This window comes from Ostrinia furnacalis, unplaced genomic scaffold, assembly GCF_004193835.3.
Source record: "Ostrinia furnacalis isolate ACB-3 unplaced genomic scaffold, ASM419383v2 OfSCF7365, whole genome shotgun sequence".
Lineage (NCBI taxonomy): Eukaryota > Metazoa > Arthropoda > Insecta > Lepidoptera > Crambidae > Ostrinia > Ostrinia furnacalis.
In genome coordinates, this window is record NW_021137604.1 from 264,581 (window position 1) to 290,744 (window position 26,164).

At 44.1% G+C, this 26,164-nt stretch overlaps 1 protein-coding gene across 1 annotated transcript in view; it reads left to right on the forward strand.

Moving 5' to 3' along the window:
• The window catches only part of LOC114364196 (tetratricopeptide repeat protein 28), an 81,383-nt gene extending 55,590 nt beyond the window's left edge, over positions 1-25,793 (forward strand). Inside the window, exons 8-42 of the mRNA XM_028320217.1 lie at positions 3,282-3,527; positions 3,616-3,779; positions 3,896-3,971; positions 4,073-4,186; positions 4,279-4,498; positions 4,589-4,808; positions 4,914-5,187; positions 6,682-6,780; positions 6,866-6,982; positions 7,112-7,234; positions 7,316-7,521; positions 7,627-7,806; positions 8,124-8,268; positions 8,639-8,741; positions 8,929-9,065; positions 12,425-12,602; positions 12,866-12,992; positions 13,246-13,403; positions 13,567-13,665; positions 13,755-13,876; positions 14,137-14,252; positions 14,556-14,683; positions 18,304-18,502; positions 20,305-20,479; positions 20,835-20,942; positions 21,016-21,097; positions 21,181-21,278; positions 21,445-21,674; positions 22,072-22,236; positions 23,418-23,573; positions 23,659-23,762; positions 23,924-24,074; positions 24,152-24,303; positions 24,380-24,505; positions 24,594-25,793. Coding sequence (XP_028176018.1) covers positions 3,282-3,527; positions 3,616-3,779; positions 3,896-3,971; positions 4,073-4,186; positions 4,279-4,498; positions 4,589-4,808; positions 4,914-5,187; positions 6,682-6,780; positions 6,866-6,982; positions 7,112-7,234; positions 7,316-7,521; positions 7,627-7,806; positions 8,124-8,268; positions 8,639-8,741; positions 8,929-9,065; positions 12,425-12,602; positions 12,866-12,992; positions 13,246-13,403; positions 13,567-13,665; positions 13,755-13,876; positions 14,137-14,252; positions 14,556-14,683; positions 18,304-18,502; positions 20,305-20,479; positions 20,835-20,942; positions 21,016-21,097; positions 21,181-21,278; positions 21,445-21,674; positions 22,072-22,236; positions 23,418-23,573; positions 23,659-23,762; positions 23,924-24,074; positions 24,152-24,303; positions 24,380-24,505; positions 24,594-25,771 — 6,276 coding nt within the window. The 3' untranslated portion in view covers positions 25,772-25,793. The remainder of the gene's footprint in view (positions 1-3,281; positions 3,528-3,615; positions 3,780-3,895; positions 3,972-4,072; positions 4,187-4,278; positions 4,499-4,588; positions 4,809-4,913; positions 5,188-6,681; positions 6,781-6,865; positions 6,983-7,111; positions 7,235-7,315; positions 7,522-7,626; positions 7,807-8,123; positions 8,269-8,638; positions 8,742-8,928; positions 9,066-12,424; positions 12,603-12,865; positions 12,993-13,245; positions 13,404-13,566; positions 13,666-13,754; positions 13,877-14,136; positions 14,253-14,555; positions 14,684-18,303; positions 18,503-20,304; positions 20,480-20,834; positions 20,943-21,015; positions 21,098-21,180; positions 21,279-21,444; positions 21,675-22,071; positions 22,237-23,417; positions 23,574-23,658; positions 23,763-23,923; positions 24,075-24,151; positions 24,304-24,379; positions 24,506-24,593) is intronic.
• The last annotated feature ends 371 nt before the right edge of the window (positions 25,794-26,164 follow it).

Here is a 26,164-nt window from a genome sequence, read left to right on the forward strand (position 1 = left end):
TTAATAAGTTGATTAATAGTTGAATTAATATAAATATGCATGAATTTGGCGAAAGGGATGACCTACCTTATTTAAATTCGCTCATGATACTAAAGGGAATTAAATATAATTTAGACCTTATTAACATTCGAAATTAAAAACGTAACGTTAACTCGTAAATGTTCGATTCCTTATTTATGAGAACATAATATAAATGAACGCTCAATAAATATGATTTTAGGAATCATGAAAATACAATAAATGTTTTTAATTCACGAAGTTAAGAATGCTCTCGGCGATTATATTCTGAGCATTACGACTGATCGGGGAGCTCGGCCAAAATGAATATTCATGAATTGCAAATTCCCAACAAATTCAAAGTCATCATGGAGTTTTAAGCGGCTCTCATGTTCGCCAATCGTTATTTCGTTTTTAACATAAATACCGATCGTATATTGATAACTCTAAAAATCAACTTAGTCTATACTTTTATTTTATTTATGCTTCAAGCAGCCGGGGCCCGTTACCAGTATTTGCAATGGAAGGTATAAAACTTAATATCTGACTTGAGAAAAAACGATTCTATATTTAACACATACGATAGTCACGTCGATCATCATTTCAGATTATCACCCGTCCGCTTGCTTTATCTTTGTTTTGTGGACAGAGGTTATTATTAAACTTTATTAGCATCGGGTAAACTTGAATTATTTTATTAATACAGAGAATTTCTCAGCTCCACCACAGTAAATTGGAATGAATGATCGTTAAAAGAAACAAAATTGCGGTCCGCGCAACTTGAATACTAGTGCTGCATAATGGCCGTACATGAGCGTCGTATTGTATACGAATAATAATCTGGAGAAACAAGGCTCACAAGCGAACATAATAAAGGTTGATAAACGTACGTCTCATTCGAGTATTATTTATAAAGGCGGTTTTCCCACCACGCGGCCAGCCTGCTCGTTGGCGTTCGCTCGTCCGGAAAGTATCCGACCATACAACTGCATTTAAAGTCCCATCTAAAGAAGACCATTTTGTTTCCAACTAACTTCAATCTGATTGACCTGAGTGCTGTTTCATGACTTCATCAAGACGCTTTCCAGTATTATCCGTAAAGTAAGTTCCTATAAAAGAGAGTAGGTAAAGACTCTCATAAAGCAGTCCGTAAAATTTTTAATTATTTTCATCTTCATCTTATTTTATTATCAAAATAATCATCAGACTCTATTAACCTTCAATTGATGTCAAGTAATGTTCCAAATTAATGTAAGCCTCAATTCGATTTTTTAAAGTTAAAGCGACTCGAAGCGTCAAATGTCGGTAACTTGTTGGCCAAGATTGAAGTATTTTAGGGTGCATCCACGGCTGGCATTAGAAAGACGACAGAAGGGGATCGAGGCAGTATGTAAATCAGCGCGCTATCGCATCATGTTGCACATACTTAATTAGCTAGATTGTTGCGGCTCGTCCGACTTCGCGGCCCGTGCGGGGCGGGAATCGAACTTGTCGACATCGATTCGAGTTTTCAATAAGCTCAGAGCTTTCAAAGTTTGTTATCTGGATCGTGAAGATTGGCACTAATATAATGTACTCGTACATTTGTAAAAGATTTTGGCTTATATGTTATCAGTTACATTGCGCTTAGACACCGGAACATTAAAGATTATTAAAAGTAGAACGTAATAGTAATACATACTCAAAGATAGTTTAATCTCCAAGAAAATATGCTAAAAAGTTATCTATAACGAGCCTAGCGATCAACATTTTCCGCATTTTCTACTGAGAACACAGCTTTCACTTTACAACTAACAGTTTTTCAATCTAATGAAAACGTTATCTAATCGCGCTATCGTCAAAACGTTCCCATCCCTACCCGAGACAAAGGCGGGCTGTCTTCGGGCATTTTTTCCTTTTGTCCCCAACTTCCTCGGTGAAAAGGACGCGGGATTCTATGCCTTTATTTGCTTTGTTTGTCGTATGCATTCTACTAGAAATGTGGCGTCATTTGATACTGTTTACTGCTCTCGTTCATAGCGGCGTTTGTTTGCCATTTCCATTCTAGCACACACTGTCGTGTGTTAGATAAACAGCTTTTGAATTATTAGCCGGTTTACCAACTCGCGTTTGTTGCTTATTATTGGATTGTACGTTTATAGTTAGTAAATTATACTTGTAGAGTGTCTTGTTATCCATTTGCTTTCGGATGGGTAATTGCAGTTAGCTCTTGAATTTAATATTAACGCTTTCTGTTCATGTAAAAGATAAATTATCCTTCTCCTAAATCCTATTAGACTAAATAAATTGGTGCTAGTGGATCAAAAAGCCTCTTAATTTCAAGATCGCCTACGCCAGTCTCTATAATTTATTTACCTATTAAATACTTATTATTTTACTGTTATATCTAATCTGTGTCTTATTACAAGATGTTAATTTCCCTAATCCAACTGTTTCTGCACGAAGTTGACATTAACCGGCTAATTATGGAAATCATCAAACTCTCTTTCACAATTTCCACGGACTAATTTCTCTAACATTAACAACCAGTAGTTAGACGTAATAATTTTGGTCCCGCAGTAAGCGGTGAGCTTCCACAATTTGAGATACCGTTTTATTTGATAGTCAACCTTATTTCTTTACATTAGGGCCTAGTTTTTTCTACGTTTTAGTCAGAGCTGAGGTCACGAAGTTAATCTGTAGGTCACGGTGCACCACGAGAATGTGGTAAACGCTCCGCGAAACACAAATTAACAGAATGCTTCTCATTTGCCTTTCATTTTATTAACTTCTTGGATTAATACTTTAGTCTTTAGAGAGTTTCAAACAGATTTCTGTCGTGTACTATCTTTCTAATTATGTTTGACCCCATCCACTAACACGGTAAACGAGGAGACTATTCACGGAAGTAATTATAAGGCACCCAAGCCTCCATGAGGATATTAATTATTCATATACTCGTAAATATCTGGCAGAAAATACAGGGAAAGGGAGTATAGATCTCCAACGTTTGCTTATAATACGTAGACATTCCTCTTCAGAAATGTTCTTATTGTATCTAACATTATTTTTACAATTTCGACCGAGTTANTCAAGATACCTTAATACGTGGACCCGAGCTTCACCATGATGAACTGGCTGTCTTACAATATCATAGTCAAACTATGTAGTTGTTGAGAAAAATTTAAACGAAGACTAGGTGCACAGCCCATATTATTGTTGCAAATGGATAGTAAGAAGCGTGGTAGCGCCATCATCATAAAGGTTTATATGTTACAACATTTAAGAGATCTTTATCTTTTCAGGACACTCAAGCAGCTGCCGCAGCCCTAACATCATTAGGGCACGTGTACACAGCCATCGGCGACTATCCTAACGCACTCGCCAGCCACAAGCAATGCGTGCAACTGGTTAAGCAGATGGGTGACCGGCTGCAAGAGGCCAGGGAGATCGGGAACGTTGGCGCAGTGTACCTGGCTATGGGAGAGTTTGACTCGGCCGTCGACTGTCACACGCAGCATTTGAGGCTAGCCAGAAGACTTGGTGATCAGGTAAACTTCAACTCAACCTGATTGGTAATATTTCAACTAACTTTGAAGAAAACACTACGAGTATAACATGAACTCCATTTCCCGTCAGGTCGAGGAAGCCAGAGCGTACTCCAACTTAGGTTCTTCATACCATTATAGACGAAACTTCTCTCAAGCTATTGCATACCACGAAAACGTGCTAAGGATAGCTCAAAACCTTGGCGATAGAGCTATAGAAGCCCGAGCATATGCCGGCCTGGGACATGCAGCCAGGTAACATTTCCACAGGTTGCATTATTTATTCAACTAATTAAAGTTCATAGTCGAGATGAGCTTCGTAGGTACTTTGTAATTGAACTGATGACAAGGAAACGCAATCCATTTTCCAGATGCGCAGGCGATTATGCTCAAGCAAAGAAATGGCATGAGCGACAACTAGATGTTGCGTTAGCAGCCCGAGATAAGGTACGGGTTGTAAATTATTTATAACCTAACAGGACTTACTGGTATGACGAGTTTACTTTGTAAAGATTGTAGAACGTCATATTATTTCTATTGGGTTTCAGGTGGGCGAAGGCCGGGCTTGTTCCAATTTAGGAATTGTGTACCAATTATTGGGGGAACATGATGCTGCACTGAAACTACATCAAGCACATCTTTCAATAGCGAGACAGCTGCAGGTAACATTATAAATGCTCTTATAAACATTAATTTCTTGAAAAAAAAAATGAAATTATGGCACATTACTCAAAATCATTTTTTTATTTTCTAGGATAAAGCCGGCATGGGCAGAGCCTACGGCAACATTGGTAACGCCTACTCTGCAGCGGGGTTTTACGAACAAGCCATAAAGTACCATAAGCAAGAGCTGACAATATCCAAAGAAGTCCACGATAGGAGCTCAGAAGCCTCCACACATGGAAACCTGGCTGTCGCTTACCAGGCGTTGGGGGCTCATGATATGGCGTTGTTTCATTATAGAGCTCATTTAGGTAAGCCTTGAATGTTGGATTCTTAATAGTGACTTAGGAGGCAAATCGTTAGTGAAGTTAAATTAAAACTTAACATTTTTCGCCTTTCAGGGATTGCACGAGAACTAAAAGATGCAGCTGGCGAAGCGTGTGCACTCTTGAATTTAGGCAATTGTCTCTCATCCCGAGGGGAATTCGCACAAGCTGTTCCTTATTATGAGCAACATCTCATGCTCTCCCAGGAACTAGGTGACGTCACTGCTGAAGCCAAGGCTTGCCACTTTTTAGGCTATGCGCACTACTGCCTGGGCAACTACAGGGAAGCTGTTAGGTAAGAAAATCATTATGAATTAATATTCTTGTAGTTGCTCCAATCGCTTTAAATTGATTTAGAACCTTGGACACAATCAAGACTCTTTTATTTTATTTTTTACAGATATTATGACCAAGATTTATCACTAGCCAAAGATCTTCAAGACAAAATGAACATGGGCCGAGCGTACTGCAACCTTGGTCTTGCCCACTTAGCACTCGGTAACCTGGACACGGCGTTAGAATGCCAGAAGTATTTCCTAGCGATAGCCCATATGACACAACACCTGCAGGGCAAATTTAGGGCTCTGGGAAATATTGGAGATGTTTTGATCAAAATGGGAGATGTTGAAGAAGCTGTGAAGATGTACCAGAGGCAACTAGGATTTGCTAGACAGGTGGGTGCAAAGAATTTCTGAGAAAAATCAAGAAACTTCTGGGTACTTCTCATTTACACTCAAATTTGATGGTCACACAATAATAGTTCATAAACGGTTTATGTTAGAACAATAACTTTGAATTCAGGTGATAACATATCTATTTAGCTACATACAAAACAAATTTTATCGTAATAGAAGCAAAAATAATACGAAAACATCACATGAAACGATACAAAACGGGGTCATTTTTCGCGTTCTCATCGTGTCACACCTTCGGTTGCAATAAAACATTTGGTTACTGCATTCACAATTTTCATTCAATTTGTGTGTAACATGTACTAAAATCATCGTAATTAAATATACCTACTTTGCACACAATANTTACATCAAGCACATCTTTCAATAGCGAGACAGCTGCAGGTAACATTATAAATGCTCTTGTAAACATTAATTTCTTGAAAAAAAAAATGAAATTATGGCACATTTACTCAAAATAATTTTTTTATTTTCTAGGATAAAGCCGGCATGGGCCGAGCATACGGCAACATTGGTAACGCCTACTCTGCAGCGGGGTTTTACGAACAAGCTATCAAGTACCACAAGCAAGAGCTGACAATCTCCAAAGAAGTCCACGATAGGAGCTCAGAAGCGTCCACACATGGAAACCTGGCTGTCGCTTACCAGGCGTTGGGGGCTCATGATATGGCGCTGTTTCATTATAGAGCTCATTTAGGTAAGACTTCACTGTTACACCTGACGATTTCAATAAACAATGATATAAATTATTGACTACGGTTATTGAATTCAAATTAACTTAGTGATTGACTTTAAATTTTTCGCCTTGCAGGAATTGCTCGAGAGCTAAAAGATGCAGCAGGCGAAGCGTGTGCACTCTTGAATTTGGGCAACTGTCTCTCATCCCGAGGAGAATTTGCCCAAGCTGTTCCTTATTACGAGCAACATCTCATGCTCTCCCAAGAGCTAGGTGACGTCACTGCTGAAGCTAAGGCTTGCCACTTTTTAGGCTATGCGCACTACTGCCTGGGCAACTACAGGGAAGCCGTTAGGTGAGAAGATTACCTTTTCCTAATTCTTGGAGTTGCTCCAATAATTTCTAATTGATCAAGAATGTTGACCAAGAAGTTTTTTTTTTATTACAGATATTATGACCAAGATTTATCACTAGCCAAAGATCTTCAAGACAAAATGAACATGGGCCGAGCGTACTGCAACCTTGGTCTTGCCCACTTAGCACTCGGTAACCTGGATACGGCATTAGAATGCCAGAAGTATTTCTTGGCGATAGCCCACATGACACAGCACTTACAGGGCAAATTTAGGGCTCTGGGTAATATTGGAGATGTATTGATTAAAATGGGAGATGTTGAAGAAGCTGTTAAGATGTACCAGAGACAACTAGGATTTGCTAGACAGGTAGGTTTTAATAATTTTGAAAAAAATATCCAGAGACCTCTTGACGTTGTATAAAAATGACATGTCTTCATTTTTCAGGCACGAGATCGTTCCTTAGAAGCTGCTGCCTGTGGTGCCTTAGGTTTAGCGAGACGACTGCAAAGAAGATTGGATGCTGCTCTTGGGCATCATACACAGGTAATTTGAACTGTAATTATCATAAGAAAAGAACAACTAGCAAGCAGCGTAACGAATAAAGAATTAACAAATCTTATATTTGCAGGAATTAACGCTACGCCAAGAAGCAGGTGACGCCGCGGGAGAGGCACGAGCACATTCCCACCTTGGCGCTGTCCACATGGCCTTGGGCCACTATTCACATGCAGCCCGTTGTTATCGGGTATGTTGGACCTTCCGTTACATAATAATAGAGTTGATTTATCAATAACATTTTTTCCATGTCTATCTAGAAGTCTTTAAAAGTGTCAAGAACAACGTTAGATTTAAGATTTCATCTTTTCTGTTTTAGGAGCAACTAGAAAGGGCGCAAGAACTTCAAGACTGTGCGTTAGAAGCTCAAGCGTATGGCAATTTAGGTATTGCCAAACTCAATATGGGACACTATGAGGACGCCATTGGATATTTAGAACAGGTACATAATAATCGCATAGTCACAGTCGCTAGCATGTCCGTTGAAAGACATGAAAATCATGTTAATGTTATTTTTTTCCAGCAACTGGCGATATTAGAAAGAGTGAACACCCCAACGTGTCAACTGGACAAAGCACGAGCCTTAGGATCTCTTGGAGACTGTTACGACGCCCTGGGAGATCCTGATGAAGCTGTCAAGTACCATGAACAGCATCTAGCTGCCGCATTGAAGCTTGATAATAAGAGAGAGCAGGAAAGAGCGTATAGAGGACTAGGTCTTAGTCACAAGTAAGTCTTGTATCTTACCATCTACTACAAGGCAAAAATAAACGATTTAAAAATACTAAAATAATCAACTTCTTCGTAAAATTATGATATAAATTACTGCTTCAGGTCAATAGGAAATCTACAGCAAGCACTAGTCTGCCTGGAAAAACGGTTGGTGGTATCACACGAGCTCGGTGTGCCCGAAGCTAAAGCACAGGCGTACGGTGAACTCGGCGCATTGCACATCGCCCTGAACAATTTGGAACAAGCAGTCTTCTGTTTGGATCACCAGAAGAACATTGCTAAGTGAGTGAAAAGACCTAAGCAAATCAGAATAATACATGTTCTTACTATTCCAAGCACCAAAGCTTGGCAGCTTGGCACCTGGGACAGACCGCTTTCGATATGGGTTGGGGGCTAAAGGTTTGCTGTTGATAACCAGTCTTCCAAATAAAAGATTATCTGCTGAACATTTTCGTTGTTGCTACAACGAAACTGCTGTTGCTAATGCTTTGTTGGGAAACCTTTTTGGCATACTTTTATCTTGGTGTTTTTCTCCTATTCTTCTAGAATAGAAATTCGATATTGTAAAACTAGACCAATGACAGCCAATTCTCTTCCAGGGAACTAAACAACCAAATCATGGAAGCAGAAGCGTGCCACTCTCTGGGCGTGGCGCAACACGCGTTGGGAGAGCACGCCGCCGCCGTCAGGCACCACCGAGCTGAGCTGGAACTGGCTCACAGACTAGGACTTACACATCTACAGGTAACCACAAAAGGGTGTAGGTACAATAGATAATTTACTTTACTTTAACCTGCGGATGATGTGCATTAAAAGGAAAATTACTTACATACCAACTTTTCTATTAGATGGGATATGATGGGATGGGGATAGGGTTATTGGGGATAACCCTATGACTCGGCCCCTTAATGAGAGATTGTGGACTGAATGAGGGTCTGTGGAAAAAACCGGATAGAATCGGTATAAACTGGCGATTCAAATCTGGCTCCAGAAGTTGCTAGTGGGTGGTGGTGACTAATGTTTCTTGACATCTCCAGAACTACCTTGATACACATTAATTCCTATTTCATTTCTATTTCTATAAAGTTACTTACCTAATGGTTCATTATTACAGGCACGGGCCTGCGGTGGTCTGGGCGCTGCGCACGCGTCGATGGGCGCGCACGCCGAAGCCGCGCGCTGGCACGAGTCTCGACTGAGACACGCTACTGCTTCTGGTAAGATCATAATCGAGAACTAGGCGATAACAATCGTTCATTTTTATTTTTCTATCGTGTACGGTCGTGTACTGGAAGTAATTGCCACAAACGTCCGACATAAGTACCGAAATAAGAAGAGAGTTATGTCTAGTTCAGGTTACGGCCCTTACAGCCTGTTGAAATTCCAAATATTATCTCTTTCTAGGTGACACTCGTGGCAGAGCTCAAGCCCTAGCCGAGCTCGGTGGAGCGCACCTAGCGATGGGAGCCTGTGGCAGCGCTGTGTCTTACCTGCGGCAGGCACTCGCTGCCACGGAGGGGCTGGCAGATGTGGACCAAGAGGTAAAACACATAAAAAAAACAATTAGCAACAAGGAAATTCCCAAAAGAACTAATGTCACTGATAAAACTCGTCGGATTGCTAAGTTGAATGAAATTGAGTAGAGACTACGAAATGTGTTAGGTAATTAAAGCTGGCACGGATAAGAAAGAACACATGAGTAGGTAGCAAGCATTGCGGGAAGTCACTTGATGCATACAGCCTTACGCCACTCGCTGTGACCTGTCATAAGGGGAACTTAATCTATGTCCAGCAGTGCTCTTAGAAGCCAATGATAACGATGATCATTATCCTAAAATATAAAGATCCGATTTTTCCAGCTCACTCACCAATTTTTTTCTACCCCATAGGCCAGAGTACGCCACCGCCTCGGCTTCGCGCTATGGGCGTCAGGGGAACTAGAAGAAGCGAAGGAACAACTACAAGCAGCCTTGACAGCACTCGACACTGTGGCTGACAAACACCGGGACAGGAATACAGCAGCACTGTACANTACCCTTCTAAATTATCTAATGACAAGGTATAAAAATGGCATGTCTTAATTTTCCAGGCACGAGATCGTTCCTTAGAAGCTGCTGCCTGTGGTGCCCTAGGCTTAGCAAGACGACTGCAAAGAAGATTGGATGCTGCTCTTGGGCATCATACACAGGTAGGTTAACCCATTGTATATTTATAAAGAAAAGAACAACTTGGACACAGAATAAAGAATAAATAACAATAAAAATAATGTATTTACAGGAATTAACACTACGCCAAGAAGCAGGTGACGCCTCGGGAGAGGCACGAGCGCATTCACACCTTGGTGCTGTCCACATGGCCTTGGGCCACTATTCACACGCAGCCCGTTGTTACCGGGTATGTTGAACTTTCCACTTCATAATAATAGAGTTGATTTTCATCTGCTTTTTTCCAACTTGATACAGAATCAGATTTTCCAGAAGTGATAAGAACAACGTATAAACAAGATGGTCAAAATATTGTTTCTTTTTAGGAGCAACTAGAAAGGGCGCAAGAACTTCAAGACTGTGCGTTAGAAGCTCAAGCGTACGGCAATCTAGGAATTGCCAAACTCAATATGGGACACTATGAGGACGCCATTGGATATTTAGAACAGGTACATAATAATCGCATAGTCACAGTCGCTAGCATGTCCGTTGAAAGACATGAAATATTATGTTAATGTTTTCTTTTTATTCTAGCAACTTGCAATATTGGAAAGAGTGAACACCCCAACATGTCAACTGGATAAAGCACGAGCTTTAGGATCTCTTGGAGACTGTTACGACGCCCTGGGAGATCCCGATGAAGCAGTCAAATACCATGAACAACATCTGGCTGCCGCATTGAAGCTTGATAATAAGAGAGAGCAAGAAAGAGCGTATAGAGGACTTGGTCTTAGTCACAAGTAAGTTAAAAGACTTCTTCTATAGGTATTACCAATTAGTACAGGTATTAAATAGTTTTCGATAATATGAATTACTATTTCAGGTCAATAGGAAATCTACAGCAAGCACTAGTCTGCTTGGAAAAACGGTTGGTGGTATCACACGAGCTCGGTGTGCCCGAAGCTAAAGCACAGGCGTACGGTGAACTCGGCGCTTTGCACATCGCCCTGAACAATTTGGAGCAAGCTGTCTTCTGTTTGGATCACCAGAAGAACATTGCTAAGTGAGTGAAAAGGCCTAAGAGAAAATTACTTGTCAGATCATAATAATACATTATCTTACTGTTCCAGGCACCATAGCTTGGCGCCTGGGACACACCGCTTTTGATATGGGTTAGGGGCTAATAGATTAAGGTGTGCTGTTGACAACCACAGTCTTCCAAATAAAAGATTATCTGCTGAACATTTTCGTTGTAGCAGTTGCTAATGCTTTGCTGGGAAACCTTTTTGGCATACTTTTATCTTGGTGTTTTTCTTCTATTCTTCTAGAATAGTAATTCTATATTGTAAAACTAGACCAATAACAGCCAATCATCTTCCAGGGAACTAAACAACCAAATCATGGAAGCAGAAGCGTGCCACTCTCTGGGCGTGGCGCAACACGCGTTGGGCGAGCACGCCGCCGCCGTCAGGCACCACCGAGCGGAGCTGGAACTGGCGCACCGATTAGGACTTACGCATCTACAGGTAACCACAAAATGGTGTACCTAATAGTAAATTGATTTCGTTTAGCCTGCGGAGCGGACGATGTGCATTAAAAGGGAATTTACCTACAAACTTTTCTATTAGATGTAATGTAATGCCGTTTTCCACTTCCGAGATAACTAAAGGGCCAATGCCCTTGGAATGGAAATGGAATATTAATTCAATTTTTATGCATTGACTCGCCTTATTAATGGGGAATTGTGAATGGAATGGGGATTTGTGAAAGAAGCCTAAAAGTAAATCGGTATAAATTGGATACTAAACCATGACTTCAGAACTTATACCTTGGAACACATTCATTCCTATTCGATTTCTTTATGTAGCTATATCTATACTTACCTAATTATTCAATATTACAGGCGCGGGCCTGCGGTGGTCTGGGCGCAGCGCACGCGTCGATGGGCGCGCACGCCGAAGCCGCGCGCTGGCACGAGTCTCGGCTGAGACACGCTACTGCTTCTGGTAAGATCATAATCGTGAACTAGGCGAAACCAATGCCCAATTATTTTGATTTTTCTATCGTGTACGGACGTGTACTGGAAGTCATTTCCAAAAACGTCCAACATAAGTATCGAAATAAGAATTAGTTCAGGTTACGCTATCTGGCCCTTACAGCCTGTTAAAATTCCAAATTATTCACTCTTTCTAGGTGACACTCGTGGCAGAGCTCAAGCCCTAGCCGAGCTTGGTGGGGCGCACCTCGCGATGGGAGCCTGTGGCAGCGCTGTGTCTTACTTGCGACAAGCATTAGCTGCGACAGAGGGGCTGGCCGATGTGGACCAAGAGGTAAAACACATAAAAAAACCAATTAGCAACAAGGAAATTCCCAAAAGAACTAATGTCACTGATAAAAAGCTTTCTAATATTGTAACGATGCATGTAAATTGATATGTTGTTGGTAAATCTTCAAAAATAAATAAATAAATAAATCTCGTCGGATTGCTAAGTTGAATGAAATTGGGTAGAGACTACGAAATGTGTTAGGTAATTAAAACTGGCACGGATAAGAAAGAACACATGAGTAGGTAGCAAGCATTGCGGGAAGTCACTTGATGCATACAGCCTTACGCCACTCGCTGTGACCTGTCATAAGGGGAACTTAATTTATGTCCAGCAGTGCTCTTAGAAGCCAATGATAACGATGATCATAATCCTAAAATATAAAGATCCGATTTTTTCCAGCTCACTCACCAATTTTTTTCTACCCCATAGGCCAGAGTACGCCACCGTCTCGGCTTCGCGCTATGGGCGTCAGGGGAACTCGAAGAAGCGAAGGAACAGCTACAAGCAGCCTTGACAGCACTCGACACTGTGGCTGACAAACACCGGGACAGGAATACAGCAGCACTGTACACGTCTACTCACCACGCACTACAGAGAGTGCTAGTTGGTGAGTGCATAATCAAATTACTTCTGTCCAGTCTTGTGAAACCACTCCTTATTGAATTTTTCATTTATGTATCCGATGATTAAAATCAAGTTTCTAAAGGACTTATTTTTCAACAATACTTAACATGTATTCGTAAGCAATTCCAAAAAAATTTTGGAGTACCCTAGGGTTTAATATTGGGACCTGTACTATTTTTATTGTTCACAATAAAATTGTGAAATATTACATGTTCAATCCATTAACATAAATTATCACTGTTTCAGAGCTTGGTCGACACCCCGAAGCACTGGTAGTGGCCGAACGAGGTCGTTGCCGCGCGCTAGACGCTGCCACGGAAAAGCCTGCTGGCACTTTGAACCAGACCAATTTGGAACTGCATACTTCTCAAAGGTAACTAAATAAAAAAGTACCTATCGTATGTGTACACTTACTAGGTCTATAGACGTCCTTCTGCAAGGCATGGGACTTTACTTGATCGATGATGTTTTTAGTCAACCTGCTGTCGTTAAACGTTCTCTAAATTATGCGTTTTAGAATCAACTTTTTTTAACATACTTTCCGAACCACGCAGATGCTTTAGTTAGTTATTTAGTTGATATTTCAGTAATGCTGCTATACCATATTTTATTTGAATTCGCTGTAGAAATGCCACAGAAGAGCAAGGCAAAGAGCGCCCGGAGCCGTGGAGCCCGTCGACAGTGGAGCAAGTGTTCGAGGTGGTGAACAAGCAGAAGGCGCCGGTTCTGTACTATAGTCTCGCTGCTGGCCGGCTCTATGCTTGGCTTCTACAGCCACACAAAGGTATGTTTCCTACCAATAAAACCATTAAGTATGAAGACATCTTGACTTTTACACTACTCGTATTTACAGTCCACGTTCCACATCATAGATTTTAGCAATTATAAAAAAATTAAGACTGATTATATCAACACTGACGGTTGACTCCAAACTCCTGTGTTTCCAGGTATCCTACGCTTCCACCAAGTATCCCTACTGGAAGAATCTGAAGAAAGCAACAACAGTCTCCCTGAAATCAATCCTGATGACCTTCAAAATACTAACAGTAAGTTTGTCTTCTGTACGAAACGTTTGTAATAATCCGTAAAAGATTAGAAACAAAAGATTAACTTGACTTGACTTGTCCCTAACCAGACGTGGGCAAACTGGAGCGCTTCATCAGCGAATGGTCGTCTTGGCTGAAGAGCACTGCGGAACGACGCGGCGAAGACGACCAGTGGGAACCAGATGAGCGGCCTACTGGACTCACCAGAATGGTAACCACATTTTTCCCTAAATGTAGCAGTTTTCTGATATTCTCTATGCCTACTTTGTATAGCCTTAGTTAACATAGAAAGGTTACAACGGTTAAAGGTTTAAGCGACAATAGCCGAACGCTGAAGGTGGCCGACTCAAGATCGCATTCAAACCCCTCCGGCACTGGACTATTGTAGTCAACCCCCAAATCATGCATATTTAGTTTAATAATTCAAGGATAAGGAATAGTTCAAATTATTTATTTCTTTTTTGTTTTTAGGTTACCCGCAACCATCTCCTGAATTCTTCAAACTACTCACTGAGCTCGCTATTCAGCGTGGGTTCCGTCGGTGGTTCTGTTGCTGGCTCAGTGGCCAGCTTACAAGGATCTACGAGGTAAGATAAACATATTCATTTGTTTACTAAATTTGTTAAATTTGAAAAACAAAACATAAATTATTTAAAAATCTTAGTTGCCAGTGCGCTATCCTACTGATTAAGATCATGATGATGATAGAGGTAATTCAAGACAAAACTTCTTTTATACTTAGTAGTTTTGAATTCAATAAATTGACCAGATGTCATGGTCCAAACACAATAGTCATACATATGTATAGAGAGCTGCCTTTTGACAGCTCTAAAAAGGTTATCATAAGGATAACCCTAATACATTACCATATAATGTGTTCTTTGGCTCAGGTCTAGCGTGCACGGCCCGCGCAAGAAGGCGGCGTCGTGGCAGGGCCCGCCGTGCCTCGCCGGCCTGTACCAGATGCTGCTGGCGCCCTTCGAGGACCTGCTGCCGGCCTCCTGCAACAACAACCACGGTAAATATTGCAAATAATGTAAAAAAAAATGTTTAAGCTGGGTTGTTTAGTTAAAATATCAATCTAGATACAATCTGTCGTCACATCACTATCACTAATGCTAAAGCACGTTAAGCCGGTCCGTTTGAGCGATATCAGAATATGCACATTCGTCCTCCTCACTAAGTTTCTCTAGCGACAATACAACTATGCATGACCTACCTTGCAAATGCTAGTCGCTAAATAAGTTATCTTTTCAGATGTCAGATCATACATGATGACGCTACGCTAGAGTTAAACCTAGGCAGCGCTAGCGTCAGGGTTGCCAACTCTACGTATTTTTACGTAGATCTACGTATTTTAAGCCTTCCTTGCAAACCTACGAACTTTAGTCCCAGAATCTACGTATTTTCTATCAAATTTGCAAAATAGGCTAAATGGGCATCGTTTCCTTTACTTTCGCGAAAAAGTTCGATTAAGGTTCTGATTACGGTAATTTAGCATGTGGCAAAAGTCGGAACTAATGTTATTTTGACATTTCCCCATAGAAAAAATGCTGTACAGCGCCCCCCTGTAAATGTCACTGAAGAGACTGACCTGTGAAATTTGAAATGTGACGTGACGTGACAGTGTGTGTAAATCGTCAAACGGTCAAAGTGAATCTTCACTATAAATAAAAATANGCTTTTACTACTATTGGGTTTGGCTAAATGTTTATTACTTTGTCATACGCTAGGTGAGATCATACCAAAATATCTAAACAACAAAAAGTAAACCTTAATCTCTTTACTTTACGGCATTCTTAGTTTACTAACAAGTATCAACTTGATAAAATGGTTGACTTCGGTTGAATCGTTATAACGGGACTATTCCCACCTCTCGTTCCCACCGCTGCAACTCCTGTGTAGCCAGGATCTACAGCTTGATCGCCAATAAAAACCCAATTAGTGAAGCTCAAGTACATTTCTTTGATGTAGCGTTAAGCAAAAATTAGACACAAAGCTTAGCTGTTAATTTTAGTTTCCGCATAACTTGGTTCCCGACATCCCGATTAGCATGGACGCGTGATCCGCCAATTTACATTCCCGTGTGTCACCGGTGACAGTTGACCCGGCGACCTTGCGCCAGTCACGCTGGTCTGCGCAGGGACCTACTATGTGGAGACCACACGAAATATGTCTACTACCTACTGCAAGTCATTCGGAAAAAATATTTAGATACTTAATTCTTCTAAATATTCTCACTGTCAAAGTCAAAAGTCGAAAGACTTAGTTCCACATGTGTGATTTGTTCAAGTTATAAAGAAAACTCGAAATTACAAATAATGGACGGACAGCTGCTGTAACTATAAACTGGCTGGATCTTGCTCTATCTGATACTGTAACTGAACTGAAGCTGAAAGCTCTTTGATAGAATGCACAATAGATACTAGGTAGGTACAGTCGCGGAATGAAAAGGTTCGTTACCTTAGTGTCGGTTTTCGCTTGCACTAGGTACTGTAAGAGTCAAACCTGCCAACATAACAGTGCAAGAAACAGTGCTGCTAACATTTAAATAAATATGACGTTTGCTAACGAATAAGGTTTTGCTTGTTTATTTTTCTATCCCATCAGTGCAATGCAATGATGACATTGACCAATTGACAATAGTTTTTTTTATTTAATAGATATAATAATGGCAGGTTGAACCAACAAGATGGTTTTAGTTTATCAATCATAATAATCTTCTTGACAAGATAAATCGTCAAACAACTTTGACATCAACATCTGAATAATTTTGAACTTTACTGACGAACAGTTAAAGATTATTTTCTCTAACTCAAGATTATTCTGTAACATAGTTTCAAAAGGTAATATGTGCTCGCGATTCGTTGAAGGAATCAATTTGAAAACTGACGAACCTTTTCATTCCGTGACTGTACATATTGTTTAATTTTACAACTTTTATCTTTGAACATCTACACTAGTTATCTTTCATCATCGAGGACGAGACAACAACGAGCATAATTAATAGTCAAACGAACTTACCTGTACGTGAAGTTCGACTGTAATTATGCGAAGTTGTTGTCTCGTCCGAAGATGATGAGTCCCACCCAAACCCTTGGTTATTGTAATAATTAAGAGTAAGTAATTACAAAACGCCCCAGTTGTAAAATTAAACCTAATTACTTTAAACTTGAATGAGTTGACAGGTATAGATGGCGTGGTGGGACCTAGGTACGACTGCGTTCAGAAATATTTTATTTTAGCTTTAAAATTGTGTGACGCCAGAGGATGTAAGCCGGGACTACACTAGTTATCTTTCATCATCTTCGGACGAGACAACAACTTCGCATAATTACAGTCGAACTTCACGTACAGGTAAGTTCGTTTGACTATTAATTATAGTTAGCATATAATATAAAAGTTACAACGGTTAAAGGTTCGAAGACAATAGCCGAACGGTGAAGGTGTCGTCACGGTTTTGTCACGACACCTTCACGGTCGTCACGGTCAACCCCCTCACAATACAAGCATATTTTACGAAAGGTTAATAGATTTTAACCTTAATTTAATTTATTCTTTGTTTTTAGGTTACCCGCAACCACCTCCTAAACTCTTCAAACTACTCACTGAGCTCGCTATTCAGCGTGGGTTCCGTGGGTGGTTCTGTTGCTGGGTCAGTGGCCAGCTTACAAGGATCCACAAGGTAAGATAACCATTTCATTTGTTTACTAAATTGGTTTAAAAAGAAAGAAAAAATTCGAAATTTGAATTTGAAAATCAAACGATATAGATTCTTTAAAAAATCTTAGTTGCCAGTGCGCTCTACTGATTAAGGCTCACTTGCTCCACCTAACTTTAACCGTAACTATAACACACAGTGCGTTTTGTATGTAGTTTGACAGATTTTCGACGTTTGTTAAAGTTAAAGTAAGATGATGCAACCCAGCCTAGGAATATAATTGATTATAAAGGTAATCCCAAGACAAAACTTCTTTTACTAGCTGAAAATGCAAAATGAATTAGCTAGTTTTTAGGTTTTTAGTAGCTCAAGCTTGAACTGACCATATTTCATTTCATGGTCATGACCATATTAATGGGAGTTCGTGTTCCTTGGCTCAGGTCCAGCGTGCACGGCCCGCGCAAGAAGGCGGCGTCGTGGCAGGGCCCGCCGTGCCTCGCCGGCCTGTACCAGATGCTGCTGGCGCCCTTCGAGGACCTGCTGCCGGCCTCCTGCAACAACAACCACGGTAAACACTCAAAAACATTAATAATAATACTACTTACACGTGAGACAATTTTACCTTTGAGCTGGATTGCATCTTTATCTGTCTTCACCCGCGCGTTTAGTCCGATTGAGTTATCATGTCAGAGTCAGACGCTTATAGCTGCACAGTGCCGTAGTTATAAAACGGTACTGTGAAGCGTTCGTCGAACGAAAACATTGATTACCGAGTTAGCATCTCGCAGGTGATACAACAAATTTTACAGATCACCGCGTTAGTACCTACCTCCTACACCGTCTTAATCACATTAGTAGGGTTACTTCACAGACTTTCAAAAAACGTCAAAACGTTTTTATAACTTTGTTAGTACTTACTTATGTTTGCCGCGTAAGGAACCGCAAAATATTGACATTATTGTTGTTTATTTTTTTAGCTACCCACGGTCGCCGCGGCTGCGGCGGGCGGCGCGAACTAGTGGTGGTGGTGGAAGGCGTGCTCTACGCTTGCCCGTGGGGCGCGCTGCGACCAGCCGACGGCGAGCCGCTGTGCGAGCGGTACGCGCTGCTGGCCGCGCCCGCGCTGCGCCACCAGCGGGCGCGCCACCGCCAGCGCCCGCACCACGACCACGGTACGTGTAGTGATAGTGATGGTGATGGAAGGCGTGCTCTACACTTGTCCATGGGGTGCGCTGACACCAGCGGGCGCGCCACCACCAGCGCCCGCACCACGACCACGGTACGTGTGTAGTGACAGTGGTGGTGGAAGGCGTGCTCTACACTTGCCCATGGGGTGCGCTGAGACCAGCGGGCGCGCCACCGCCAGCGCCCGCACCACGACCACGTTACGTGTGCAGTAACAGTGGTGGTGGAAGGCGTACTCTATGCTTGCCCCTGGAGAGCCCTGAGACCAGCGGGCGCGCCACCGCCAGCGCCCGCACCACGACCACGTTACGTGTGCAGTAACAGTGGTGGTGGAAGGCGTACTCTATGCTTGCCCCTGGAGAGCCCTGAGACCAGCGGGCGCGCCACCGCCAGCGCCCGCACCACGACCACGTTACGTGTGCAGTAACAGTGGTGGTGGAAGGCGTACTCTATGCTTGCCCCTGGAGAGCCCTGAGACCAGCGGGCGCGCCACCGCCAGCGCCCGCACCACGACCACGTTACGTGTGCAGTAACAGTGGTGGTGGAAGGCGTACTCTATGCTTGCCCCTGGAGAGCCCTGAGACCAGCGGGCGCGCCACCGCCAGCGCCCGCACCACGACCACGTTACGTGTGCAGTAACAGTGGTGGTGGAAGGCGTACTCTATGCTTGCCCCTGGAGAGCCCTGAGACCAGCGGGCGCGCCACCGCCAGCGCCCGCACCACGACCACGTTACGTGTGCAGTAACAGTGGTGGTGGAAGGCGTACTCTATGCTTGCCCCTGGAGAGCCCTGAGACCAGCGGGCGCGCCACCGCCAGCGCCCGCACCACGACCACGTTACGTGTGCAGGGACAGTAGTGGTAGTGAAAGGCGTTCTCTACGCTTGCCCGTGGGGCGCGCTGCGACCAGCGGACGGCGAGCCGCTGTACGAGCGGTACGCGCTGCTGGCCGCGCCCGCGCTGCGCCACCAGCGGGCGCGCCACCGCCAGCGCCCGCACCACGACCACGGTAAATGTGCAGTGACATTGGTGGACACATTCCCACGCTGAAGTATGATGGTCCTTCTAAAAGTTATGCCCAAACTGGGTCCACATTGTATAACTGCTTAAATGCTAAGACCCAATACGCTGATGTGGTTAAGCAATAAAGTATTGAGTATTGATTTGACAACGATTTCCAACACAGGGAGTTTGTATGGTAACGTCAGTCAGGCTCGATCCTCGCACAATACAAAAATGAGTGTGCCCGAATATAAAATCGCACTTTACTATACTAGAACAAATGTCAACCAGCATTTTTAATTTTTATTTAAATTCTCACTCCTTGTACAGCCGCGACCGCAGCAGGCAGCAGCGCAGCAGCCGCAGCGGCCGGCAGCAGCGCGCCCGAAGCAGGCATGCGCTGCCTCGTGGTGGGCGGCGCGCGCGTCGGCGGCTCGCGATGGGCCAGCGCGCACGCACAGCTCAAGGAGGCCGAGCTGGTCGCTGATATGTTGCGAGTCACTCCGCTGACGGACTATCAGGTACAGTTACAACCCTACTATACTGATACAGCCCAGACAGCAGCCGGAAGCAGCGCAGCAGCCGCAGCGGCCGGCAGCAGCGCGCCCGAAGCGGGCATGCGCTGCCTCGTGGTGGGCGGCGCGCGCGTCGGCGGCTCAAGATGGGCCAGCGCGCACGCTCAGCTCAAGGAGGCCGAGCTGGTCGCTGATATGTTGCGAGTCACTCCTCTGACGGACTACCAGGTACGGTTACAACCCTACTACACCTATACAGCCGCGACCGCAGCAGGCAGTAATCCAGCAGCTGCAGAAGCGGCCGGCAGCAGCGCGCCCGAAGCAGGCATGCGCTGCCTCGTGGTGGGCGGAGCGCGCGTCGGCGGCTCGCGATGGGCCAGCGCGCACGCACAGCTAAAGGAAGCCGAGCTGGTCGCTGATATGCTGCGAGTCACTCCTCTGACGGACTATCAGGTACAGTTACAATCCTACTATACTAATACAGCGGCGACTGTAGCAGACAACAGTCGTAGCGGCCGGCAGCATTGCGCCCGAAGTAGGCAGGCACTGCTTTGAGCCAGCGCGCACGCACAGCTCAAGGAGGCCGAGCTGGTCGCTGATATGCTGCGAGTCACTCCTCTGACTGATTACCAGGTATGGCATGGTACTGAAGACGAAACCAGTGGTACGTAGATGTTCATTTGAATGATCTTAGTTGCGACAGGCCACAAACTTAGTGTCAGACTTATGAACCTGATTTAGCTTTTTGTTTTTTGTTGGGAAAATATTGGCAAAAGAATTATTATGCCTAATTTCCATTCATTTTTAGGCATCAAAAGAAGCTGTCCTCGCTCAGCTAACTCAAGCGGAATGCATCCACTTTGCCACTCACATCTGCTGGAAGACGCCCGCCATCGTTCTTAGCCCAGGAGAAGTGGTAAGAACCACTACCATAGCAAATCTTGTTGAAAATGTTTAAAAACATCATCTAATAATATCGCGATTTACAGGTGGACTCTCAAGCCAAGCGGCTTTTGAACACCAGTGTTGGAAGCGGAGTAGCTGATGTTTCAACCGAAAATGAAGAAGAAAGTAAGTATAATACTAAAGTCCACAACATACAATAATCACAAGTATCACCACCTTCAAAAATATTGATTTGAATATTTTTATAGATGCTGAAATGCCCCAAAGTAATGAAGAGTTGCCACCTGCTTCAGAGTTTATGCTCACCGCTAATGAGATCATGAACCTGAAAATTACTGCCCGATTGGTAAGTTCAAACAATGAAGACGTTCGTCTTATCTCGTGAAGTATCTCAAAGTACCTACTTTAAAGTGTTATTGCAACGACTTGCATAGCATTGTATTATTTTATGTTTGGCATTCCTTTCCATCATCGACCTCTTCACCACTTTGATCACTTATTCTGTTCTCCAGGTCGTAATATCATGCGCTCCATCAAGCGCCGCCCTCCAAGGATCCACCACCGAAGAGAACGAAGACGTGAACATGGCAGGCGAGGGCATATCCCGCCTCTGCCGGGCGCTGCTCACGGCAGGAGCCCAGGCCATCCTACTGACCCTATGGCCTGCTCCTCAGGATACTGCCACCAAGATACTGTATAGGGCACTCTATTCAGCGTTGCTGCAAGGAAGCAGGGTAGCGAAGTAAGTCAAATATTTGTTCGTCTTTTGAAACTTATCAATATTTACGCTGTAGTTTGTGCAGCGTGTGATGTCTACCCATTAGGTGGATAGAAAACCTTAAAAATATTGCAGAAAATCGTCGGATCCAGAACGCTTCCAACTAGAAATTAATCTAGAAATCATTAGATGTTCAGTATTGCTGTACATAAAGTGTTATACACTCTGATTAACTTCGTTGCGGGTCCAATGACAGTTCAACATTCCCCCGGGACAAACTTGACCTTCACTGGTTGGATTTTTATTGGCGGTCAAGCTGTAGATTCTGGCTACACAGGAGTTGCAGCGGTGGGAATGAGAGGTGGGAATAGTCCCGTAGTACATAAAGTGTATTATAATGTAAATAACATTTTTTCCTCAGGGCTCTAGGCGACGCGATGCAGACGGTGCGGCACACGAAGCACTTCGCGCACCCGGCGCACTGGTCGGGGCTCGTGCTGCTGGGCGGCAATGTGCGCCTCAGCAACAAGGTGGCGCTCATGGGGCAGGCGCTGTGCGAGCTGCTGGCCGCGCCCGACAAGTGCCGGTGAGACACTACTCCTGCAGCGGTCGCGCCCGTGACGTCACAGCTGCAGCGGGCGGCAACGTGCGCCTCAGCAACAAGGTGGCGCTCATGGGGCAGGCGCTGTGCGAGCTGCTGGCCGCGCCCGACAAGTGCCGGTGAGACACTACTCCTGCAGCGGTCGCGCCCGTGACGTCACAGCTGCAGCGGGCGGCAACGTGCGCCTCAGCAACAAGGTGGCGCTCATGGGGCAGGCGCTGTGCGAGCTGCTGGCCGCGCCCGACAAGTGCCGGTGAGACACTACTCCTGCAGCGGTCGCGCCCGTGACGTCACAGCTGCAGCGGGCGGCAACGTGCGCCTCAGCAACAAGGTGGCGCTCATGGGGCAGGCGCTGTGCGAGCTGCTGGCCGCGCCCGACAAGTGCCGGTGAGACACTACTCCTGCAGCGGTCGCGCCCGTGACGTCACAGGGCGGTACTCGAAGCACTTCGCGCACCCGGCGCACTAGTCGAGACTCGTGCTGCTGGGCGGCAACGTGAGCGCGAGCGTGAGATGCTGACTGCCGTCAGTCAGGGTCCTTCGACCTATTGGCCGGTTCGGGCTTCGAAATATACGGACCTAGCCAGGCGGTGATGGGATCGTTGTTTGCGCAACGGACTAGCCTGTGGCTCGACTTTGACACCACAGTCCCGCCCTCCTCGTCGCGATACTAACCCACCAGGTGAGTCGAATGTTGGTCGAGGCCCAGTGATCTATCTGGGTGCCAAAGGAGCAAACTGGTAGTCGATTTAGCATTGCGTTGGGCTGGTCAAGGTACCGCTATTGTCTGCCGTGTGCTTGCCCGCTGACGTCACAGCTGCAGCTGGCGGCATACGAAGCACTTCGCGCAACTAGGTGCATGGCTTTCCTGGAAAGCATGATGTTCCCTGTCCGTCTTACGGCAGGAAAAGAGTGAGGGTGGTCCTGTCACCGCGGTGACGTCACAGCCAGATGCGATGCAGAAGGCTACTGGGTGCACTGAATTTCCTGGGGACATCTGATATTCAGATATTTCTCCCTGAGTTGTCTCTTACGACACCCAGGAGAAGAGTGATGGACTATTCTGTAAGAGAATCACAAGGCTATATTTTCCTTTATAGTTTCTTTAAGAAATATTATCTTTGGTGTATCAAATCTTTTACTCATTCGGATATTTCTTTTATGCAGGGATGCATTACGAGTATGCCTGCACTTGGTAGAAAAATCACTGCAGAGGATAGTACGTGGCCAGAAAAACGCTATGTACACGACGCAGAAGAGCATAGAAAACAAAGCTGGCAATGCGACTGGCTGGAGAGAACTCCTCATGAGCGTTGGATTTAGGTAAAATACTTTTTATCTACTATATCAAAATATTTTTTACTGGCTGCACCGAACAAAATTTTCATTACTTGTTTTTGTCTTCTAGATTCGAACCAGCAGCTAATGGCATTCCATCAAGCGTGTTCTTCCCTCAGAGTGATCCAGAAGAGAGACTAACCCAGTGCTCCGCTAGTCTTCAGGCTCTACTTGGTAAGAAGATAACATGGAATTACCTGGAATTACCTGGAATTACCTACTTGTTAAATAATGTAGATTTAATTTAAACCTAACTAGGTACCTTAACCATCTAAAAACTATGTCACGATGTATCACTATTCTGTCATGTTTTCTTACAATATTTCTTCTTTCAGGGTTGACACCAACCACACTTCAAGCCCTGTCGAAGTTGATTTCGAATGGAGATGTAGCCGATGACATCATTGGGGTTATCCGTTCCGTTATCTCCCAGTTCTCCGTAAAGAACTCTGATACAGACACCATTGAGGTTGCTGTAAACGTCAGGTACATATTGCTCACAATATCAATCAAACTTACGTTTTATGTAGATATTTTTGTGAATAACATCAATATTGTTTTAGGTTATGGCGCGTAAATGGATGCCACGAACTGCTGGCATCTCTTGGATTCGATCTGGCTGAAGTGGGCCAAGATGAGGTGACACTACGTACTGGGAAAGCAGCCAATCGACGACACATACAATTTGTGCTACAGGCTCTTCTAGCTTTATTTGGTACGTATCTGAACATCAACGTATTATAACTTCATTCAACTAACAAGTACCAAACTATAACTTCTATTAATTTTAGACACGCAAGAAGCCCCACGCAGTCTCAGCTTAGAGTCGAGCTCAAGCGTGGAATCACTGGCATCTATCGACGATGGAGACTTAGAACCACATTCAGATGGTGAACCACCACCAAGGCAGCACAGACGTAAGTCTACCAACAGGATTGACGAAAATCTATATTCCTGCAAACTTTTGTCAGATTAGATTTTTCTAAAGTGTTATTTCTTTTTCAGAAGAAAGCGTCTCATCAGTTCCTCCTCCGCCACTCCCATTAGGCTCTTGCGGAGGGGCTTTCACAATGTACGTGCGAGGATCGACGTCATCCACGGAAGTTGGTCGTGGAGAACCTGACGGTAGGACTGCCCCGCCCCCGGCTCCAGCTCCACCAAGGTACAGGGGAGAGAGTGACGCGGCCTTCACACCTTCCCCACCAGCCGCCCCTCAACCTTCCACCGCACCACCTAGAGACGTGTCCTTAGCTCTCGCCCATCAAACTAAAATACGGACACTTTACACCCGAAGACCACCATCTGACGACTCGGATTGGGAAAGCTCTGGACATGACACCGTATTACGCAGGCGACCAGAACACTCCCACGCGAGGTATTTAGACGCCTTCTACGACTTAGCGTCAGCGCAACCACGGAGGACAGAAGAAGAAAAGACAGACCAAGCGTTAGCCCAACCCTCAACATCTAAACGCGTTCCTCGACCGAAAATGGGCACCAGCAGTCGCGACTCCATGGCCCAAGTACGACACATGAGTGGCGAACTAACCCCTACCATATCAGAGGTATACCACGAAAGAAATATCGGCTTAGGCCTCGCTCCTCCACTGGCTGAACTACTTTTAGCAGAAGAATCGAAGACAGAAATGAGAGCGGCCAGCTCAAGTGAGAATCTTCTTCTGCAAAATTTGGAGAAACTAGGACTTTTGGGAGAGACCAGTGAAACAGAGGAACGGTGGTGCGGCAACAACGCCTCGAGACCTTGGCTATCTGCTCCACCTCTAGAGACTGATGTTCAAGGGTCGGATTTGACAACTGCAGAAATAATTGAACGACAAACAAAGTTCAAGAAAGACGCAGAACCAAAGAGGAAGGAGGAGAATGCTTACGAATTGAAGCCGAAGGACGAGACTCCCGGACCTAGTGGCATAGAGAAGCGATCTGTGTCTCCTTTTTCTGAACTTTCACGGAGAGACGAGGGTGATGGAAGGAGCATAGCGGACTCGCACTCCTCATACAAAGCATTAGTGTTGAGCCCTAGAGCCCCATACCTTCCTGAAGAGGGGGAACCTAGTATGAGCAAGGCAGCTGAAGGAGGTAAGACACACCCTCGGCCTCGGAGGCCTCCGGTGCCTAGAACTAGACCTTCATACACTACTTTAGATTTTCCACCGAACAAATAATTTAAAATGGTCACAATTATATTATTTTTTATTATTAGGTACATTGTATTATATCCTTCTAATTATTGAATAATTAACTATTTATGATGGTAAAATGTTATTATTGTAAAATATTAATTTCTATCTTGGTATAGTCAGCCATCAATAGTCATAAGTTAGGTAGCTAGTGGTTTAACATTACTCATATTTTTGTTATTATTATAGTGCCCAGTAGTAACATGTCTATCTAAACGTAAATAGATATTAAACGCCAGTTTCTTGCAGTCAGGCTATGAACATTTGAATTTAAACTAAGCGCCCAGGCAATTACCTGTCTCATGATCATAATCACATGTTTTGACTAAGTAGTGCTTGTACCTAAGTATTTTGCTATTTTAGTTTTATATGACAAGT